A 19,918-nucleotide genomic window follows, 5' to 3' on the forward strand; every position below is an offset into this window, starting at 1 on the left:
CTTACTAACCTCTGAACATTGGTGTTGTTGATAAGAGGCAGAAAATCCATGACAGCTACGTGTATAAATCTCCTAGCACTGGCAATAACCCTGAGAACAGCATTGATGTCCCTGGTACGCCCATTGGGGCACAGAAGGGCTGGAGAGGTCTGTTGGAAAAGAAAATGTGATTCAGTCAATGTCAAATGCTGATAATCACAAGAGTCATTATTTTATTTCAATTTAGCCCACAGCTAGCATGAGTAGGCTGAGATTAGCAACTTGTCACCAGCCGAAAATATGGGGGAAACTATTGGATGCCATGTGTACTTGGGTCTGTTTTGTACTATTTTTAGCTAATAATCTCATACCTTCTAGCATAGTGAACAAATTTGAATTTCCCACACCAGAGATGCAGGCCTTACAGACGCCTCATGTCTTCTGTCACCCATTGCGGTGGGTGTACCTGGAAGTAGATCATACATTAACTCTGACAATGCTCAGCTTCTAATTCACATTCAGCAGTTTTCCTTGAAGCCTACACTCACTTGCAATTTCCAATGCCAGCTTTAGCCTTGAAGTGGTAGATGACCTTGACCAGGCATAATTTGAGCGGTGGGGGACTGGGCTATATTAATAGGTGCCTTTTTCAATCACTGGTCTGTGAATGTGAAATGAAGACAAAAGTCAAGATGCCTGTTGACACTTGGGGCTTATAATCAAATTTCCTGTTGTTTGTCATTCGTTCTTGAATAAGACCATGATATCTAAGTTATAAAGCGATGTGTACATAGATTTGGCATCATTTATTATTATTGTCATATGACCTGAGACACAGTGAAAAGCAAGTTATCCAGAAAAACCATACCATACACAAGTACATCAAGGTAGTGCAAGAGATAAAAGGAAACAGAGGGCAGATTTTAAAAATTGAAAGAGTGGCAATGAGGTAGCCTGGGAGATTTGAAATTCATCCTTAGCATATGAGAGATCTCTTCAAAAGTCTGATAGCAGTAGGAAAGAAGCTGCCCTTGAATCTTCTGGTATGCGATTTCTGGCTTTTGTATCTTCTGCCCAACGGGAGAGTGGAGAAGAGACCATCTTCACGTTAGATCCTTTGATACAAATAGGGGCATGTTGTCCACTCCGCTTCCTGAAGTCAATGGCCAGCTCCTTCATTTTGCTGGCATTCTCGGCCAGCTTCTATCTTGACACAATGCTCCTAAGTTTCTATCTCCTTCCTGTATTCCATCTCATCATTGTTTGAATTCCATTACAGTGACGTCATCTGCAAACTTGCAGATGGAGTTAGATCAGAAGATAGTCGCACAGTGATGAGTATATAGGAAGTATAGTAAGGGGCTGAGCACATAGCTTTGCGGGCACTGGTGTTGAGAATAATTGAAGAGGAGATTTGTCGCCTATCCTTTATGATTGTGACCTGTGAATCCATTTGCAGATGGGAGGTTCTATGTCCCAAGAGTTTTGAGATTTGGTTGGAATTATGGTATTAAAGGCAGTGCTATACTCAATATATAAGATTTCAAGATCAATTTATTGTCACATGTACCAATTAAGGTACAGTGAAATTTGAGTTACCATACAGCCATACTAAGTAAAAAGCAACAAAACACACAGCCACATAAAATAAAATTTAACATAAACATCCACCACATCAGATTCCACATTCCTCGCTGTGATGAAGGTACTAAAGTTCAATTATCCTCTTTGTTTACCCGAGGTCGGGGCTGTTGAACCATCTGCAGTCGCCGCTGCAGACAGTCCGAGGCCCTCGTGTCGGGATGATCGAAACTCCTCGCGTCGGGACGATTGAAACACTCTCCGCGGCACGGAGCTCCCAAGTCGGCCTCTTCTTACCAGAGACCGCGGGTTTCTCGATGTTAAAGTCCACAGGCCCCACGGTTGGAGCTCTCCACAGTCGATCCTGAGCAAAGGATCGCATGCTCCGATGTTAAAGTCCTCACTGTGCCCGCGGCATGAAGCGCCGGGCTGGTTTCCAGGAAAGGCCGCCAACTCCTCGATGCTAGGCCGCAGTTTGGATGGAGATACGATACGGAGAAAAATTCCATCTCCGTCGAGCTAAGAGATTGAAAGAAAGTTTCCCCCAATTCTCCCCCCCCCCCCCCCATAAGGGTCGGCCAGGGAGATGGTATTTGCCATGGACCTGATGAAGGGGTAGGTGAAAAGCAGTGGATCAAGGCTGTCTGGGAGGTTGGAGTTGAAGTGTACCATGAACGGCCTCTCAAAGCACCTCATGATTAACATGTTATAGGAAAGATGTTGTCAAGCTGGAAAGAGTACAGAGAAGATTTAAAAGGATGTTGCCATGGCTAGAGAGTCTGAGTTATCGGGTTTGAGCTATAGGGAGTGGTTGAGTAGGCTGGGACTCTATTCCACGCAGGAGGATGAGGAGTGATCTGATTGAGGTGTATAAAATCATGAGAGGAATTGATCGGGTAGATGCACGGTGTCTCTTGCCCAGAGTAGATGAATCGAGGGCCAGAGGACATAGGTTTAAGGTGAAGGGGAAAAGATTTAATAGGAATCTGAGTAACTTTTTTCATACAAAAGGTGATAGGTGTACGGAACGAGCTGCCAGAAGAGGTGGTTGAGTCTGGGATGATCCCAACGTTTAAGAAACAGTTAGACAGGTACATGGATAGGACAGGTTTGGAGGGAAATGGACCAAATGCAGGCAGGTGGGACGTGTTGGCTGGTGTGGGCAAGTTGGGCCAAAGGGCCTGTTTCCATGCTGTAAGACTCTATGACAATGGATGTCAGAGCCACTACACAGTAGTCATTAAAGCAAGTTATCTTGTTTTTCTTTGGCATGATGTTGTCTTTTTAAAGCAGGTCGGAACCTCAGATTGGAGCAGGAAGATATCAATGGTGTCTGTGAGTACTTAAGAGTTAGGTGTGTTTTATTGGAAAAATAGGACACAAAGTGCTGGAATAACTCAGCAGTCCTATACGTCCGTATTGATAAAAGTTTGTGAAGGAACTGGCATAATCATTTATGTTGTCCACTGAGTCCCTGAATATGGACCAGTCCATCGACGCAAAGCAATCACGTAGCTGCTCATCTATTTCGTCAGAGCAGCACTCTCACAGCAGTTTCTGCGTAGGGAAATGGAGCGGTGGGCATCTTTGATGGTTGTGTATTAGTGGTTGAGGCTATTTGGTCCTCTGCTGGGACAGGAAACATGTTGGTAGTATTTCGGTAGTGGACTCTTGAGGTTGGCCTGATTGAAGTCTCTTGCTTTGAGGAACAAGGCATCGGGGTATTCACTTCAAGGCTATCTGTAGCAGGGTATTGTTCATCCAGAACAAGCTTCACATCCGCTTGAGCAGGGATGTAAACTGCAGTCAGGATAGGCAAAGTAAATTCCGTGCCAGGGAGTAGGCATGCCACCTCACCGTTAGACATTCCAGGTCCATCGAGCAGGAACTCACCAGATCTGCCATATCTGATCAGAACGAGATGCTGATTGAGAAGCAGACCCCTAATGAGCAGATCAGATGAGTGAGTATTCCGATCATACATTAAAAATACCCACACAGATGAGTGAAGTTAGGCATGCTGTAGTAACTGTGGTGCTTGATTTTTGAGATTCTTTTTTCTTCTTTCCTTTCTCCACTCTGGAGAAATTATTCAGGATCATTCATAAACATACAGGAGAACTTTTCAAAAGTAAGAGAGAGAAAGAGAGGGGGGAGCAGGATAGAAAGAAAAGAGAAAGAGAGAGGGAGGAGAGAAAGCGAGGAAGGAGAAAGAGAGGGAAGGAGAAAGAGAGGGAAGAAGGGGGAGTGAGAGGCAAAGCCAAGAGGAAGAAGAGAAAGAGAGGAGAAGGAAGAGGAATGAGAGGGAGAAGAAGAGAGAGAGAGAGAGAGAGAGAGAGAGAGAGAGAGAGAGAGAGAGAGAGAGAGAGAGAGAGAGAGAGAGAGAGAGAGAGAGAGAGAGAGAGAGAGAGAGAGAGAGAGAGAGAGAGAGAGAGAGAGAGAGAGAGAGAGAGAGAGAGAGAGAGAGAGAGAGAGAGAGAGAGAGAGAGAGAGAGAGAGAGAGAGAGAGAGAGAGAGAGAGAGAGAGAGAGAGAGAGAGAGAGATGGAGAGGGTTGGAGTGGGGTGGGTAAACTAAGAAAGGTGATGAACAATTGGCAGGAATAGTGTGAGAATGTGTGTTCCAACAAGTGACAGGTGGGTGAGTAGGTGTCTGTGACTTTGTACATATTTATGTGTACATTAGTCCTTCCCATCAGAATCTCCAATCAATGCCCTTGGACTCCTCTGCCACATGACCAAGTCCTGACCTGCGATCAAGTGTGGAATCAAGTGCACGACAGATACTCCACATTTAAAGAAATCACCCACAAGAAGTTTCTACCGACTCAGATGTGGACGGCTTTCATGAACAATGCAAGCACACTTCAGTCAGTGATTGGCTTTGCAGGGCAGTGCTGGTCAGGGATTTCGGGCTTCCTCTGTATAGGTCAGTACTGCCCTGCCGTGAACATGAAAACCTGACGTCTAACTGCACTCTCAGTGTATAATGCTCATAATGTTCAATGTGTAATTTCACAAACTAGTTTAGTTTATTTTAGTTTAGTTTATTGTCACGTGTACCAAGGTACAGTGTAAAGCTTTAGTTGTTCGCTAACTAATCAGTGGAAAGACAATACATGATACAACCAAGCCATCCACAGTGTATAGATGCATGATAAAGGGAATAACGTTTAGCACAAGATAAAGCCCAGTAAAGTTTGATTAAAGATAGTCTGAGATTCTCTAATGAGGTAGATAGTAGCTCAGGGCCACTCTCCAGTTGTTGATAGAATGGTTCAGTTGCTTGATAACAGTTGGGAAGAAACTGTCCCTGAATCTGGAGGTGTGCGTTTTCACATTTCTGTACCTGTCTGATGGGCGAGGGGAGAAGAGAGAGCGACCGGGGTGAGACTCATCCTTGATTATGCTGGTGGCCTTCAACCTGTGAAGTGTGGGCCCTTTACTTCATCCACAGCTGTTCACACGCCACTGAGGCACACCAAGACTCGTAGTTTGAGGAGAAAATCAGATACATTGTTCCACAACTACTCATGGATGCTCTGCCACAATAACAAGTACCAAAGTTCTACTCACAGCCAGGTAGACCTCAGCTTCAACCTCGTTCAGCTGTAACTTGAGAGGCGAATGTACACTGGAGATGGCAAACAGTTTCTTCGACCAGATTTCAGGCACTGAGTCTCGGTACTCCAGCTGCCAGTACACTGAGAAGACTCTGTGCAGATCCAGAGCCAGGCAGCTACAATTGTACATAATAATTCCCAGCTCCTTCATCTGTGGATGTGAAGTGACAACTGCTTAATCCACAAGGAAATTTCAATCTTACCCTCTCCCGCAATGTGCACTTCAGCAACTGGAAATAACACATCTACGCCAGATAATTCACGGTGAAGTGGAACAGCTTGTGAAGTGTAGGGCCTTTACCTCAACCACAGCTGTTCAAATGCCATTGAGGAGCACCAAGACTCATTCTTTGAGGAGCAAATCAAATATATTTATAGGAAAAGAGAAAATATAGATCAATAAACAGGGTCAATGATTAACATAGTCTTAGAACACATTGTCATATCAAAGACACTAGGAAATACTGGAGAATACAACGAGAGTGATTGATAGATTAATTGATACAGAATGGAAACAGACCCTTCAGCCCAGCAAGTTGATTAATGCTAACCATCGACCCCAAACCATCAGGGTATTAAACACTGCAACCTCCAAATAGGCTCTGAACTATATAGACTTGGGGGCATTATTCTTTTTTGATTTTGCACTATTATTGTTTGTTTATTTGTCAGTTTGTATTTTTAATATATTTATTGAACTTTTTTTGTTTTTTATTATGGGTTTTACAGAGTACTATATTTTTATATCTGTTGTGCTGCTCTAAGTAAGAATTTCATTGTTCTGTTTCGGGACATATGAGAATAAAAACACTCATGGTTCTCCTGACTCTTGATTACCCATTTACACTAGTTTAGGTTTATGTTGTAACTAAGGTACAATGTACTGAGGTACAGTGAAAGGCTTTCTATCCAGCAGATCAGATATATCATGCATAATTGTAATTAAGTCAAACTCAAGTACAATAAATAGAACAAATACATACAAGATGTGGGATGAAACTGGAACATCTGGAGGAAACCAATGCGTTCACAGGGGGAACTTGCAAACTCCACAGACAGCACCCAAGGTCAGGATCGAACCCAGGTCTCTGGCACTGTAAGGCAGCAGCTTTACCAGCTGCGCCATTGTGCAGCTGTGTAAAAGTAATGTCACTTTTATCCTATGGAGTACAGTTGCATATGCTTTCATTACTGGGTAGTCAACCAGAGCCCTAGTCCACAAAATGTCTGATTTTGAATTCAATTAATCCAATAATCTGGAATAATAAATCAGCATCGGTAGTTATGACTTTAAAACAGCTGGATTGCCACATGGAAATTCTAGTTTATTAATATTGTCTGAAAATGTGCTGACCTTACCCACACTAACCTTTATATGACTCCAAATCCAGAACAGGATGCCTCTTTAAATGGCCTAGTAAGCAACTTTGTTAAAGGCCACAGGGATGTGCAACAAGTGTTGGTTTTTCCAGCATCTCCAACTTCCCATGAGGGAATAAGAAGCTGTCGCCTGCACACTAAAGATGTCTTACATGAAATGCCTTGGCAGTGTTAATCACATGGTAGGAATAAATATTTTTGGAAATGTAGGTCAATCCTTGATTCAAACACTGTCCTATTTGATGACTTGTTTATATTCTCTTTGTTTCTTAATCATACATAAAATCAATTCATCAGTCAGTGTGCTTCAGAGCAATGATAGCTTCTTCTACATTGAGTGGAAGCTATGAACTGCATGTTCAGCACACTTTTGGACAGGTCAGTGCGGCATTTTGGGAGCCATATTTAGGTCTCAGCTAAAGAGCAAACCACATGGATTTCAGATCGTGAAACCTCGATCGGGAATCAGTATTTAACCTTCAATTTAGAAATAGTATTGGATATTTATTTTACTCTCTGCATATTAACTATTCACCCGTGGTAAGTAACAAAAGAGTAACAGTGGAGTTGGAGGGCATGTGAGAGAAAATATGTCCAAGGGCATTAGGAAAATAGGGAGAGGAAGAATGGGATTGGCAGCCAGTATGGACGAGATGGGCTGAACGGTCTGTTTCGTAATGAAAAGGAAAGCTACAAAGTTACCATTGAACTAGCAGTGATGGTAGTGATTCCTGTTATTCCAAATCAGGACCCAAAATGTCTGTGTGCTGAAACAATGACTCACAGTCAGTATTCAAGTTTGATTCCCAGTCAATGCCTAGGCTTGTTGATTACTGTTGATATGTCACACTTGGCTTCCTCACTTTGACATGGAGAGGGGTAAAAATGCACAATAGTAAATCAAATTGCACGCGGGTGGAAATCAGTGGGTGGATGGAAGTGTGCTGCCCCCATCCCTCATGTTTCAATTGGCTCACACATTAGTCACTGGAAACAAGAGGCATCTTTAGAATTGTCAAGTCGTCAGCACCTTCAGAGGGGATGAAGATGGAAAAGGAGGAAAAAAAAGAAAAAGTGTAAAAAGAGAATAAAGCAGCTTGCCTTCATGTTTATTTGTTTCAGCATGTTATTGTGGGGAGTTATGGGCACAGCTGTGTAACACATGTATATTCATTACCATGCATCAAAGAGATATGGCTGCAGGGGAACAATGCCGGGCTCGGTAGTGACCACACTAGCACTCACAATAGGGTGAACTCACATGGTTTATTCTATTTAGTGGTAAGAAAGTCCAGAACCACGAGGGGGGACAATGTCCCTCGCTGTCAGAACGCACGTGCGATGATGTTGGTGATCTCGTGCTTGTCCCAGCAGCTTAGTCCTGGTCTTTGAAGGAAGAGGTATGGCGATCTCAGACTTCTTCCTGCAGTTTGCCACTGCTTCTAGTAGTGTGGCTGACAATACATGTTTTTTCCAGGTAGCTCAGCTTTGGGCTTGGATTGATGAGGCTGGCGGGTCTCTTCGACCAGTTAAAGAGATCGGAGCAACACCACGCTGTCACAGGGGTTACCCTTGTATAAAGTGTCCCGAGTTAACCTTTGTTGAAATGACAGAACTCTTGCAGTCTGAAGAAGGGTCTCGACCCGAAACGTCACCCATTCCTTTTCTCCTGAGATGCTGCCTGACCTGCGGAGTTACTCCAGCATTTTGTGATACCTTCGATTTGTACCAGCATCTGCAGTTATTTTCCTACAGAACTCTTGCCTCAATCAGCTCATGAGATAGACAATAGACAATAGGTGCAGGAGTAGGCCATTCGGCCCTTCGAGCCAGCACCGCCATTCAATGTGATCATGGCTGATCATTCTCAATCAGTACCCCTTTCCTGCCTTCTCCCCATACCCCCTGACTCCGCTATGCTTAAGAGCTCTATCTAGCTCTATCTAGATTGGACCCTACTCGATAGACTAGAGATTGATACTTCGGTGATTGATAATCCAGATTGATACTTCGGTGCAGTACGATGGCATAGCTGGATTGTTCAGGACTTTGATTAATGATGAAATGCTGGGCAATTCTCCTTCGGTACTATTACAGTCAACAACTGAAATAGTTGATCTGAACAGTTATTATGTGTCATCTGTGGGAACTTGCCAAGTGCTGCCAGATTCAAGCAGTATTTATTTGGCTATAACAGTCAAGAGATATAGATTCATACACCACAGAAACAGGCCCTTTGACTCACTCATCCATGCCAACCATGATGCCCCATCTAAGCCAATCCCTTTTTCCAATGTTTGGCCCATATCCCTCTAAACCTTTCCTATCCATGTACCTGTTCAAATGTCTTTTAAATTGTGTTCTTGAACTACTTTGTCTGGCAGCTCGTTCCAATGTACCCATCCCCCCATGTAAATTTAATCTTTTCCTTCTCACCTTAAACCTAAGCCCTCTAGTTTGTTTATTCCTCTACCCTTGCATTCACCCTATCTGTTCCCCTCTTGATTATACACCTCTCAGCCTCCTGTGCTCCAAAGAATACAGTCCTACCCTGCCCATCCTCTCCCTGTAACTCAGCCCTCGAGTCCAGGCAATATTCTTGGAAATTTTCACTGGACTTTGCAGTTTAATGGTAAATTTACTACAGGCTGACCAAAACTGAACGGAATACTCCAAGTTAGGGTCTCACCAATGTCTTGTACAATTGCAACATAAAGTCCCAACATCTACGTTCAATTCCCTGACTGAAGGCCAACTTGCCAGAACTCTTCTACTCCTATATCTCTCTACTCTACAACAATGTCCAGTGGCTTAATGTTCACGTGAAGATCTAGCCTTGGTTTGACATGGCAAAATGTAACACCTCACACATCTGAATTAAACCCCAGTACATATTCCATGGGCCACTTGACCAGCTAATCAAAATCCCGCTGTAATTTTTGCTAACCATCTTCAGAGTCTATGATACCAACTATTTTAGTGCCTTCTTCAAAATCACTAATCATGCCTTGTACATTCTCATCCAAATTGTTGCTGTGGATGACAAACAGCAATGAGCCCTGAAGCACACCACTGTTTACAGGCTTCCAGCATCCTCTGCTTCCTACCACGAAACTAATCTTGTATCCATTTAGCAAGCTCTCCCTAGATCCCATGGAATCTAACCCTACAGAGCAGCCTACTATGCAGAACTAATTCAAAGCTTTGCTGTAGTTCATATAGACTAAGTCCATACGGCCCTGCCTTCATCAATCTTCTTGGTTACAAAAGAAAAATCTCTGGATTCCTCCGAATCTTATCTGCCATTGCTATCTCATAACCGCTTTTTGCCCTCCTGACTACCTTCTTTGGTATGCTCCTCAATCTCCTGTAATTCCCATATATCCCTCCAGGGATACATTTGATCCCAGCTGCCTTTACTTGGTCCACGCCTCCTTATTTTTCCTCCAGATTGACCAGAGCCTCAATTTCTCTCACCACCGAGGGTTCCTTACTCCTACTCGTCTTTCCCCTCTCTCTAACAGGAACCTTCATGCTTACCTTCAACTTTCACCATCACACTTTTGAAGGCATCGCACATTCCAGATGTCTTTTTGCTCACAAACAACCTGCTGCAACCAAATTGTCTGATATCATCAAAGTTGGCCTTGCACCAATTTAGAACTTTAACTTGTTGATCAACCCTGTCTTTAGCCACAACTATTTAAAACCAATAGAATTGTGGTTGTTGGGTCCAAAAGACTCGACCACTGACACTTCGGTAGCTTTTTCTGACTAATTCCCGAAATGTAGGTTAAGCTTTCTTTGCCTTTCTCCCTTGTAGGACTCTCTGCATATTGCCTGAGGAAACTTTCCTGAACATATTTGACAAATTCTACATCATCTAGGCACTTATCACCGTGGAAGTCCTGACAGAGATGTCACAATATAAATGCAAGTAATTTTTTTGTGTTTCATGTGTGTTTCTTTCAATCTGTGCCCAATGACAATTACCAATAATACTTAACATTTTTTAAACCAGGTATTACAAATCAATCATTCGCCATGAAGGAATTGACAGCTACAATTAATCACAAGCTTGATTAAGGCGCGGGTGTCAATACCTGTAGCAATTATTAACATCTGGTCATCAGTAAATAGCATTAGTGTTTGATTAAAATAATATGCTCTGACTGATTCAATTCTGCTGTGTCAGGAAATTCTATACCCAATTACTGCCTACTGTTGCCAGAGGTCAGGCTTTTGGCTGGTCCAATTTGGCTTGGCCAATTTCCATTGTCGCAGTAAATATGATCATTTGCAATGTTTCGAACATTTGTTGGTTCTTGGGTCCAATCTCGATTTGACTTTTAAAATCATTCACTATTATTGTTAATCACCATGAACAAACATCACACTGTTTATAGAAACAAAGGGTCCCTGCAGAAAAGCATCCTCAGCCATACATGCTGATTTTCTAGTATGTAAGCAGCCTGCTGCCGCTGAATTTCAGGTTTAACTCATGTACATTATCACAATATGCATACAGTGCATAGAACAGCATGGATTTCTACTTTAATATTTACTGTAAAATGCATTCTTGCCAACATTTCCTGTTGTAAATCTCACCAATTCTCAGTTTTTCCACAGTATCTTATACATATGACAATAATAAACCAAATTCCAATACCTACTGCACCACCTCAAGGGACAATATAGGTACTATATTTCTGAAATATTTTTCAGCAAAATGTCATAATTCTGAAATGGGAACAACTAATGAATCAATTCCTAAACAAAAATGAATCCTGATATATTGAGAGATGATAATTAAATGTCAACGTAACAAACGTTCAACATCTTCCATTACAAATAAAGATAGCAATAAACTCCAGATTTCAAACACATTGTAAACTGCTTTAATACACTAGCGCAAATCTAACCGTTTTAATTATGTTGGATGGATTACTAAAGATAGACATCTTTGCCAAATCTGCTTGTCACTAAGGATTTATGAATATCACAACAATTCAGAGCACTACATCACACACACTAGGGGCGGAACTAGATTTTCTAGACAGAAATCCTGGAGAGGTTTATAAATCTTTGAAATGCAGTGATTTCCATTCTATGCTACGGCAATCTATTTATAGGATTCCTGTTAACGGATAGAGAAAAAGGTGTGTGCACTATGGGAGAGCCAGAGTTCAGATTCCGGAAAACATCGCAACATTGATGGATGATGCTCAACTCGACATTAAATGTAATAAATTCTCTTGTGGATCATATTTCTTTAAGTGTTCCAGAAGTACTGTTGTGTAAATTAATAAAATAATAAAACTCCATGGGTTCCCATTAAATCTGTCCCCTCGCACCTTAAACTTATGGCCCACTAGTTCTTGATTCCCCTACCCTAGGAAATAGATTCCTTGCATTCAACCAATCTAATCACTTCATGATTTTATCCACCTCTATAAGATTCCCCTTTTGCTGCAGGCACTCCAAAAAAACAAAGTCCTTAACTGCTCAACCTTTCCCTGTAGCTCAGGCCCTCAAGTCCTGGCAAAATCCTTGTAAATCTTCTGTGCAATTTTTCCAGGTTCATAGCGTCTTTCTTATGGTAAGGTGACCAAAACTGAACACAATACTCCAATACTCAGAATCTTTATCCCAGGGTGGAAAAAACAAATACTAGAAGGCACAACTTTATGGTGAGAGGCATGGACATTGTGGACCAGGGGGACTATTCTGTTCTATATTCTATGAGGCTTGAGGCAGGGGCTGATCAAGTTTCGAAATGTAACGTGGTATATTTAATTCAGGTGTGATGTAAAAACCATTGCAATATACTTCAACCCCACTGGAGGCAGTGCTTGAAATGAAGTTCAAACTGACAATTTCTTACGCGTTATTTGGTAACCCAATCTCAGAAAGGAATGCTAAATGTTGTCCACGAGGTATTTATCTGCAGACCTTGGTGCCAAATTAATAAAAATACACGACATGAAAGTGGCAACTTTCCTCCATGAATGACAAGAACTTTCTTTTTTGTCCTTAGATTGGTCTGCAGTCCTGCATTAGCACACCAACAGTGTATTCAAATGAATCACAATAAACACTCCGACAGTCTTCTCATCTTCCTCTTATTGGTGTAGATAATTATACAATGGTACAGATCATCTGTTTTATGGTACATGGCACTTACCAGAAGAACAACATGATTACCATTTCTGCAGCCAACTGGATTTTCACTAAGAGTTATAATTCCAGAGTGCAACATTTCAGAAATCCATCAAGCTAGTTTAAGTCAGTGTAAATCTTTTTTAAAAGGACAATCTTTTACATTTGCCCAGCCAATTAACCTACAAACCTGTACGTCTTTGGAGTGTGGGAGGAAACCGAAGATTTCGGAGAAAACCCATGCAGGTCACGGGGAGAACGTACAAACTCCATACAGACGGCGCCCGTCGTCAGGATCGAACCTGAGTCTCCGGCGCTGCATTCGCTGTAAGGCAGCAACTCTACCGCTGCGCTACCGTGTCGCCTCACTTATTCCCCACTGCAATAAGTACTTTCTCCAAGGTGAACAAACAGCAGCTTTCATTCAGCTGTCTTTCAATAAACTGATCTGGATTTATTGCTGCCACCTAACCCAGAGCATTCTGATGAAAATACAAAATATTTAAGAGAATGAGAATCTTTAATGCGCAGCTTTCATAAGGAATAATATTACTAATTATCATAGACATCATCGTGTTTTGGCCTTCCATGATATGAGAAATCAGTCGGTTTCTTTTCATTTAATCATTTTTCAGGATATGAATGAGGCCAGCGTTAATTTCTCATCTGGAATTGCCTTTGAGAAGGTGGTGAGCTAATTTCTTGAACTCCTGCAGTCCTTCTGGTGAGCTGCAGAATTCAAATCTATTGATGATGAAGGAATGACATTGTTTCCATGTGCGGATGGTGTGTAACCTCACAAGTTCACAAGTTATAGGAGTAGAATTAGACCATTCGGCCCATCGAGTCTACTCTGCCATTCAATCATGGCTGATCTCTGCCTCCTAATCCCATTTTCCTGCCTTCTCCCATGACATCTGTTCTAATCAAGCATTTGGCTATCTCTGCCTTAAAAATTCCAGACTTGGCCTCCACAGCCTTCTGTGGCAATGAGTTCCACAGATTAACTACCCTCTGACTAACTTGGGGGAGGAGTGGTGGGGAATCTGCAGTTAGTAGCATTCCCTTATGTCTGCTGCACTTGTTCCTTTGGCATAGGAGGTTTGGAGGTTGTGTCAGAGTAGGCCAGGAAAAAAAGCGAGATGAATTTTGTAAGTAGTACTTAAAGCAGCCACATGATCCATTGGTGGAGGGAAGGAATGTTTAGGATACTAGATGGAATGCCAATCATCACTGGCCGTTTTCTCCTCGATGGCACTGAGCTTCTTAATTTTACCAAACTTTACTGAGAGGTAATGAGGCTGACCAAATCAACCGTAATTTATTTGTTAACCACTTGGTCAACCTCAAGCCATAGCATTAATTCCCAGCAATAGGTCAACTAGGACAGTCTAAAACAACTCAACCTACATTTACCCTATCACTGAGCCAGTCACAGCAAGTTGTTATTTTTGCTTTTCAGTCAATTTTTTTACCAACAACCAAAAGCAATTCCACATTGCTTTTCATCAAGTATGTACGCATGTTATTCAAAATCTCTTGTTCAATATTCATCTACTATCCATTGCACAGATACACTGGTTTGGACTATTTGTCCATGGAAATTTGACCATATTCAAAAGTTAAAATGCATGCAATTATCCATTAGTCTGGCTGTCAGTCACAAATTACCTGAGTTAGAGAGCGCCAGTCCATGTGCGCACTGCCAATGTAAATGTGCTTTCTGTCCACCACCCAAAAGGAAGAATGAAGCTTTCCGCCGGTAATGGGAGCCATATCGATGTATTTCACGTAAGCACCTGTGTCAACAGCCAATAACTGGTCATTAGTTGTTATTTATTAAACAGTAGAATTTCAAAAAACAGAAACATCTAATTAATGCACAATATTGTACATTTCGATGACGTAGCTTTAGTCAGTGCTTCTTGGATGAAAATTGATTGTTTCTGGAGGTGAATATGATTTCAATTATTTCTGAGTCAAATTGCACAACACAGGAAATCCAGTAGGACAATTCTAATTGCAAATCAAGTTTGCACCAGTGAAATGTTTGCAATTGGAAAATAATTCAATGACATAAATTCCCATGCTGTGCTTGTTTAGAATATTGCCGGAAGAATGTTCATTTGGTTCCAAGGTATACCTATCTTTGGGCAATTTCAGACAACTGAGTTTCTCATGCAAGGAGCAATTAAGAGAGGTGCTTTTGAACTTAAGTAAACAATTTTTTTTGCAGTCAGTTGCAGTGCAGATGAGGCATTATTTGGTGACAGAAATTACTCCTCAAGAGTCAACACTGTTAGCGTAATTACAACTATGACTGAAACCCAGTGCACAAGTGCAGATGTAAACAGACTGAGAGAATTATGAGCCAGCTGCAAGTATGGATGACTAAAGAGATTAAAATGCAAGTACTCCTGACCATAATTACTGAAGTTTACTGTTGATGTGGATCATTTATAGCAGGTGTTCCAAATGGAAATGCAGGAAGTTTGATAATGTTTGTGGTTGCTTGAATTGACAACTTGCTTGTTTTAGGCATCTGAGTGAATCTGAAGAAAAAGAATGAATGCACATTTACAAATGACTTTTCATGGCCTTAAGATATCTCGAGTACCATGGAGCAAGTGAAGCAATTTGGTTGACATGGTGTTAAGGTGAAATTGACCCAAAGTAAAATACAGCAGATGCTGCAATCTGAAATAAAAACAACTTTCAGCAAGCCAGGCAACATCAGTGTTTAGCAAAAAGCAAAGTGCTGAAGGAACTCAGTGAAAGTTGTTTTTAGTTGATTGGCAAATGGGTGGAATAAATATCAAATGCTACAGATGAAAAGGAGACAAAGGGGTATCAGATGGGAGGAGTGGAATGTAAAGCGAGAGGATGTGGGTGGAAAGGAACTCCTCTCTCTGTCATCCTTTTGTCTTCTTTTCACCTCTAGCCTTTATCACTATCTCCATCCATCTGCCAATCAACCCCCTCATCTGTAGCCACCTATCACTTGCTCAATGCTGCACCACCCAAACAACTTTTTTGAAACTTTCTCCTCTCTACTTCATCAGTCTGAAGAAGGCTCTGGACCCAAAATGTTGTAGGTCCATTGCCCTCCACAGATACTGCCTGACCCACTCAGCTTCATCTGCATTGGTTTTATGCTCAAAATTCCAGGATCTGCAGTTTCTTGTGTCTCCAACATCTGTGTTTATCTGTCCAGAGTTAAAGTTTCAGGTCATCAACTTACTTTATAAATGGTGTACTCTTACCAGTTCTAGTCCAGATCATTTTGACCCAAAATGTTAACTGCAGAGTGACTGTCTGACCTGCTGAATATTCCCAGCATTGTTTGTTTTTATGTAAGGAAATGACTAATAAACTGCGATCTTTAGTGCTACGGATTGCAGCTAAGGGGTCACGCGAGTCTTCAACAGTTTATGATTTCCCACCACTCACTCTCTGCCTATTTACATTTTGGCAGTGTGCCTATCTAAAAGCCTTTTAAATGCCACCATCGTATCTGCTTTCACCACCACCCCTAGCAGTGCATTCCAGGCATGCACCACTCTCTGTATAAAAAAAACTTGCCCCAGCACATCTTTAAAGTTTGCCTCTCTCACTTTAAAGCTTTGCCCTCTAAGCTTTAACATTTTCACCCTGTCTATTCCATCGATTGCCTTTCCTCATTCTCCGAGACTCCACAGAAAACAATCCAAGTTTGTCAACCTCTCCTTAGAAGTCATACCCTCTAATCCAGGCAGCATCCTCGTAAAACCTTCTCCTCTATACCGTTTCAAAGCCTCCACATCCTTCCTGCAATGGGGCACCCAGAACTGTGCATGATACTCTAAATGAGGCCGAACCAAAGTTATACAAAGCTGCAACGTGACTTCCTGATTTTTATACTCAATTCCTTGACTGATGAAGCAAGCATGCCATAAGCCTTCTTTACCACTCTATCTACTTTCAGGGAACTATGCAATTGGGCCCCAAGGATCAGTTAATGGCAAGACTCTTAATAGCTTTGATGTACTGAGGGCGGCACGGTAGCGCAGCGGTAGAGTTGCTGCTTTACAGCGAATGCAGCGCCGGAGACTCAGGTTCGATCCTGACTACGGGTGCTGCACTGTAAGGAGTTTGTACGTTCTCCCCGTGACCTGCGTGGGTTTACTCCGAGATCTTCGGTTTCCTCCCACACTCCAAAGACGTACAGGTATGTAGGTTAATTGGCTGGGTAAAATGTAAAAAATTGTCCCTAGTGGGTGTAGGATAGTGTTAATGTACGGGGATCACTGGGCGGCACGGACTTGGAGGGCCGAAAAGGCCTGTTTCCGGCTGTATATATATGATATGATATGATATGATATGACCCTCAGTATATCAATGCTACTAAGGGTCTTGCCATTAACTATATTCATTCGGCCTCCTAAAGTGCCACCCCTCATGCTTGCTGTACGCAAATAGTCTACCATATTCATTGTACTAAAATAAAGCCTACACCACAAGGTATTCTTGGAAAGTGCTTTGGGACATTGAGGACTTTATCTAATGAAGTCCTTTAGTTAACTGTTTAGAGACTTGTTCTTGAGGAACTTTAGCTTAAAGGGCATGAATATTGGTGATTTTCGGGCATCATGATCTCCCAATGATAATGTAATTTATCCGCTCCAAAAGATTCTGAAACTTCCATTAATGTGTTAATTACAAAATAGTTTAGATCAAAATATTTAAATACACATTCTAGTGTCATTTCCATAGAGATTAAATAATAAATAAATCTAATTCTGCCACTGGTATTATTTACACACAGACAAGTTTTGCTTGATGTAAATATTTCATCCACAGAACACTCCACAAACACAAACAATTCCTCAGTTCCCTGACTGAGGTATTCCAATCCCTTATTCCCAAGGTAGAGATTACCACATTGGAAAAAAATGAGAATGAAACTAAATTCACCTCTCCCAGTTAAGATTTTAAACTACTTCTCAGTTAAATCGGGCTGTTACCTAAGACAAGCATATAAAGATGTCGTTAACTGAGAAGCAGAGTGGGTTTCTATCCCAGGTTCTTTTTGGGTCATATTGGGTATTTGGAGAGTTACTATTATTCAAGAAGTTGTCGGTGAAAACTATTGCTAACTGATGCATCATAGAGCAGCCCCAAGCAAAGCTGTGCCATGGGACCAAAGACGATTTTACACTTACCATTGGCTTTCAGATCTTTTGTATCCTGGGACCCGTACTGGAATTTATTGACTGGGACTCGCAGGCCAATGTTACGGGACCGCAGTTGAAGTAGCTTCTCGAATATCTTTTCACCCTGGTAAAGACCATTTTAAATCAGAAAAAGTGAATTTCCAAATCTCAAGAAATATTACAGTGTAATTTCAATATGCCTTATTTATACTGGCGCATTGTTCTTGAATTTATCCCATTTTTATTTCCATTTATATTTTGTTTTATTGGTATGAATTATTTGTGGTTGTTCACTTTCTGCCTGGGGGATCTCACATCATAATCTAAATACTAAAACTCTCGTTTGTTTGTTTGTTCCTGAACTACAACCAAAATGGTACACGATAGAGCAACAATTTTAGGTCCACCTTACTCACCTTCAGCCCTTTGGTGCTAATGGAAGAAGTTTCATTGTTGTATTTTTAAAGTTATTCACATTTTAATGTTTAAAGCTATCTCCTAGGGACGGAGGGGGACGGAGGGAGGGGGTGGAGGGAGGAGTGTGGAGGGAGGAGTATGGAGGGAGGGGGTGGAGGGAGGAGGGAGGATAAGGGGGGTTGAGGGGGATGGAGTGGGGAGAGGGGAGGGGGATGGAGTGGGGAGAGGGGAGGGGAAGGGGGGAGGGTTGGTGGAGGGAGGGGGGAGGGGAGGGGGGGGCTGCACCAATGCAGGAGAGATTTGGGCCCAACGAGTCCACTTGGTCTACTGGAAAATAAATTGGGCTATCAGTCCTTTGACTTCCCTGCAGATGTAGTGGTTCTTTATACATTCAACAATGTTGCCCAGCAGCAGTGCACTTTTTGAAGCGTTTACATTCTCATGCAGTTTGAGTAGTCAACAAACTACTTCATTGTGAGTTTTTGCAAATAGACTCTAAATTAGACCTTGCAACAGGGAATAGGAATATAAATGCGATGGATGTCCCCACTAATCAAACCTACAGTTCTTGGAGCAAGACATCTGGATTTATACAAAGCAAGTAAGATGGTTTGTGGCAAGTATGCGTAGCCTTTTTGAAAGCCCGCTTTACTTCTGCATCCTCAACCCCTACAGATATTGAGTTCTGGATGGTACGCTCATCAGACAGACATGTCATTCATCATGTTCATCAAATGGAAAGTTCAGTGGAACATTGGCAAAATGATTTTATTCCCTTCAAGGGCAAGGTGATGCATTTCATTAAGTCATATAGAGGTTGGACATATCGAGTAAATAGTAGGGTGCAAAGGAATGCTGATAAACAGAGACACTTTGGCATTAATGCCCACAGTTCCCTGAAAGTGGCACCATAAATAGATAGGGTGGTAAAAAAAATGCATTCAAGGGTTGGGACATGATATATCTAAATGAGGGTCAAATAATCTTATAGTATGAAAACAGGCTCTTTGGGCCAACTGATCTATGTTGAGCAAGTTGCCTAACCAAGCTAGTTCCACTTGCCAGGACTTGGCCCATATCCCTCCAATCCTTTCCTATCCTTGTACATGTCAAAGTGTCTTTCAAATGTTGCAATTGTACCTACTCCACCACATCCTCTGGCAACTCATTCGATGTATGCACCACCATCTATGTGAAAAAGATGCCCCTCGGGTCCCTTTTAAATCTTTCCCCACTCACAATAGACAATAGGTGCAGGACTAGGCCATTCAGCCCTTCGAGCGAGCACCACCATTTACTGTGATCATGGCTGATCATCCACAATCAGTATCCCGTTCCTGCCTTCTCCCCATATTCCTTGACTCCGTTATCTTTAAGAGCTCTATCTAACTCTCTCTTGAAAGCATCCAGAGAATCGACCTCCACCGCTTTCTGAGGCAGAGAATTCCACAGATTCAAAACTCTCTGGGTGAAAATGTTTTTCCTCATCTCCATTCTAAATGGCCTACCCCTTATTCTTACATGGTGGCCCCTGGTTTTGGACTACCCCAACATCACAAACATGTTTCTTGCCTGTAGCATGTCCAATC

General features: G+C 42.0%; 1 protein-coding gene across 3 annotated transcripts in view; it reads right to left on the minus strand.

Annotated features, from left to right (window-relative positions):
* Positions 1-19,918, minus strand: part of LOC144596679 (inactive phospholipase D5-like) — an 82,350-nt gene that overhangs the window by 36,167 nt on the left and 26,265 nt on the right. For all 3 annotated transcript variants that reach the window (XM_078405333.1, XM_078405335.1, XM_078405334.1), the window contains exons 4-7: positions 17,922-18,036; positions 14,392-14,519; positions 5,135-5,332; positions 10-149 (exon numbers count right to left, since the gene is read on the minus strand). In XM_078405333.1, the coding sequence (XP_078261459.1) occupies positions 10-149; positions 5,135-5,332; positions 14,392-14,519; positions 17,922-18,036 (581 nt within the window). The remainder of the gene's footprint in view (positions 1-9; positions 150-5,134; positions 5,333-14,391; positions 14,520-17,921; positions 18,037-19,918) is intronic.

This window comes from Rhinoraja longicauda, chromosome 9 (genome assembly GCF_053455715.1).
Source record: "Rhinoraja longicauda isolate Sanriku21f chromosome 9, sRhiLon1.1, whole genome shotgun sequence".
Classification (NCBI taxonomy): Eukaryota; Metazoa; Chordata; class Chondrichthyes; order Rajiformes; family Arhynchobatidae; genus Rhinoraja; species Rhinoraja longicauda.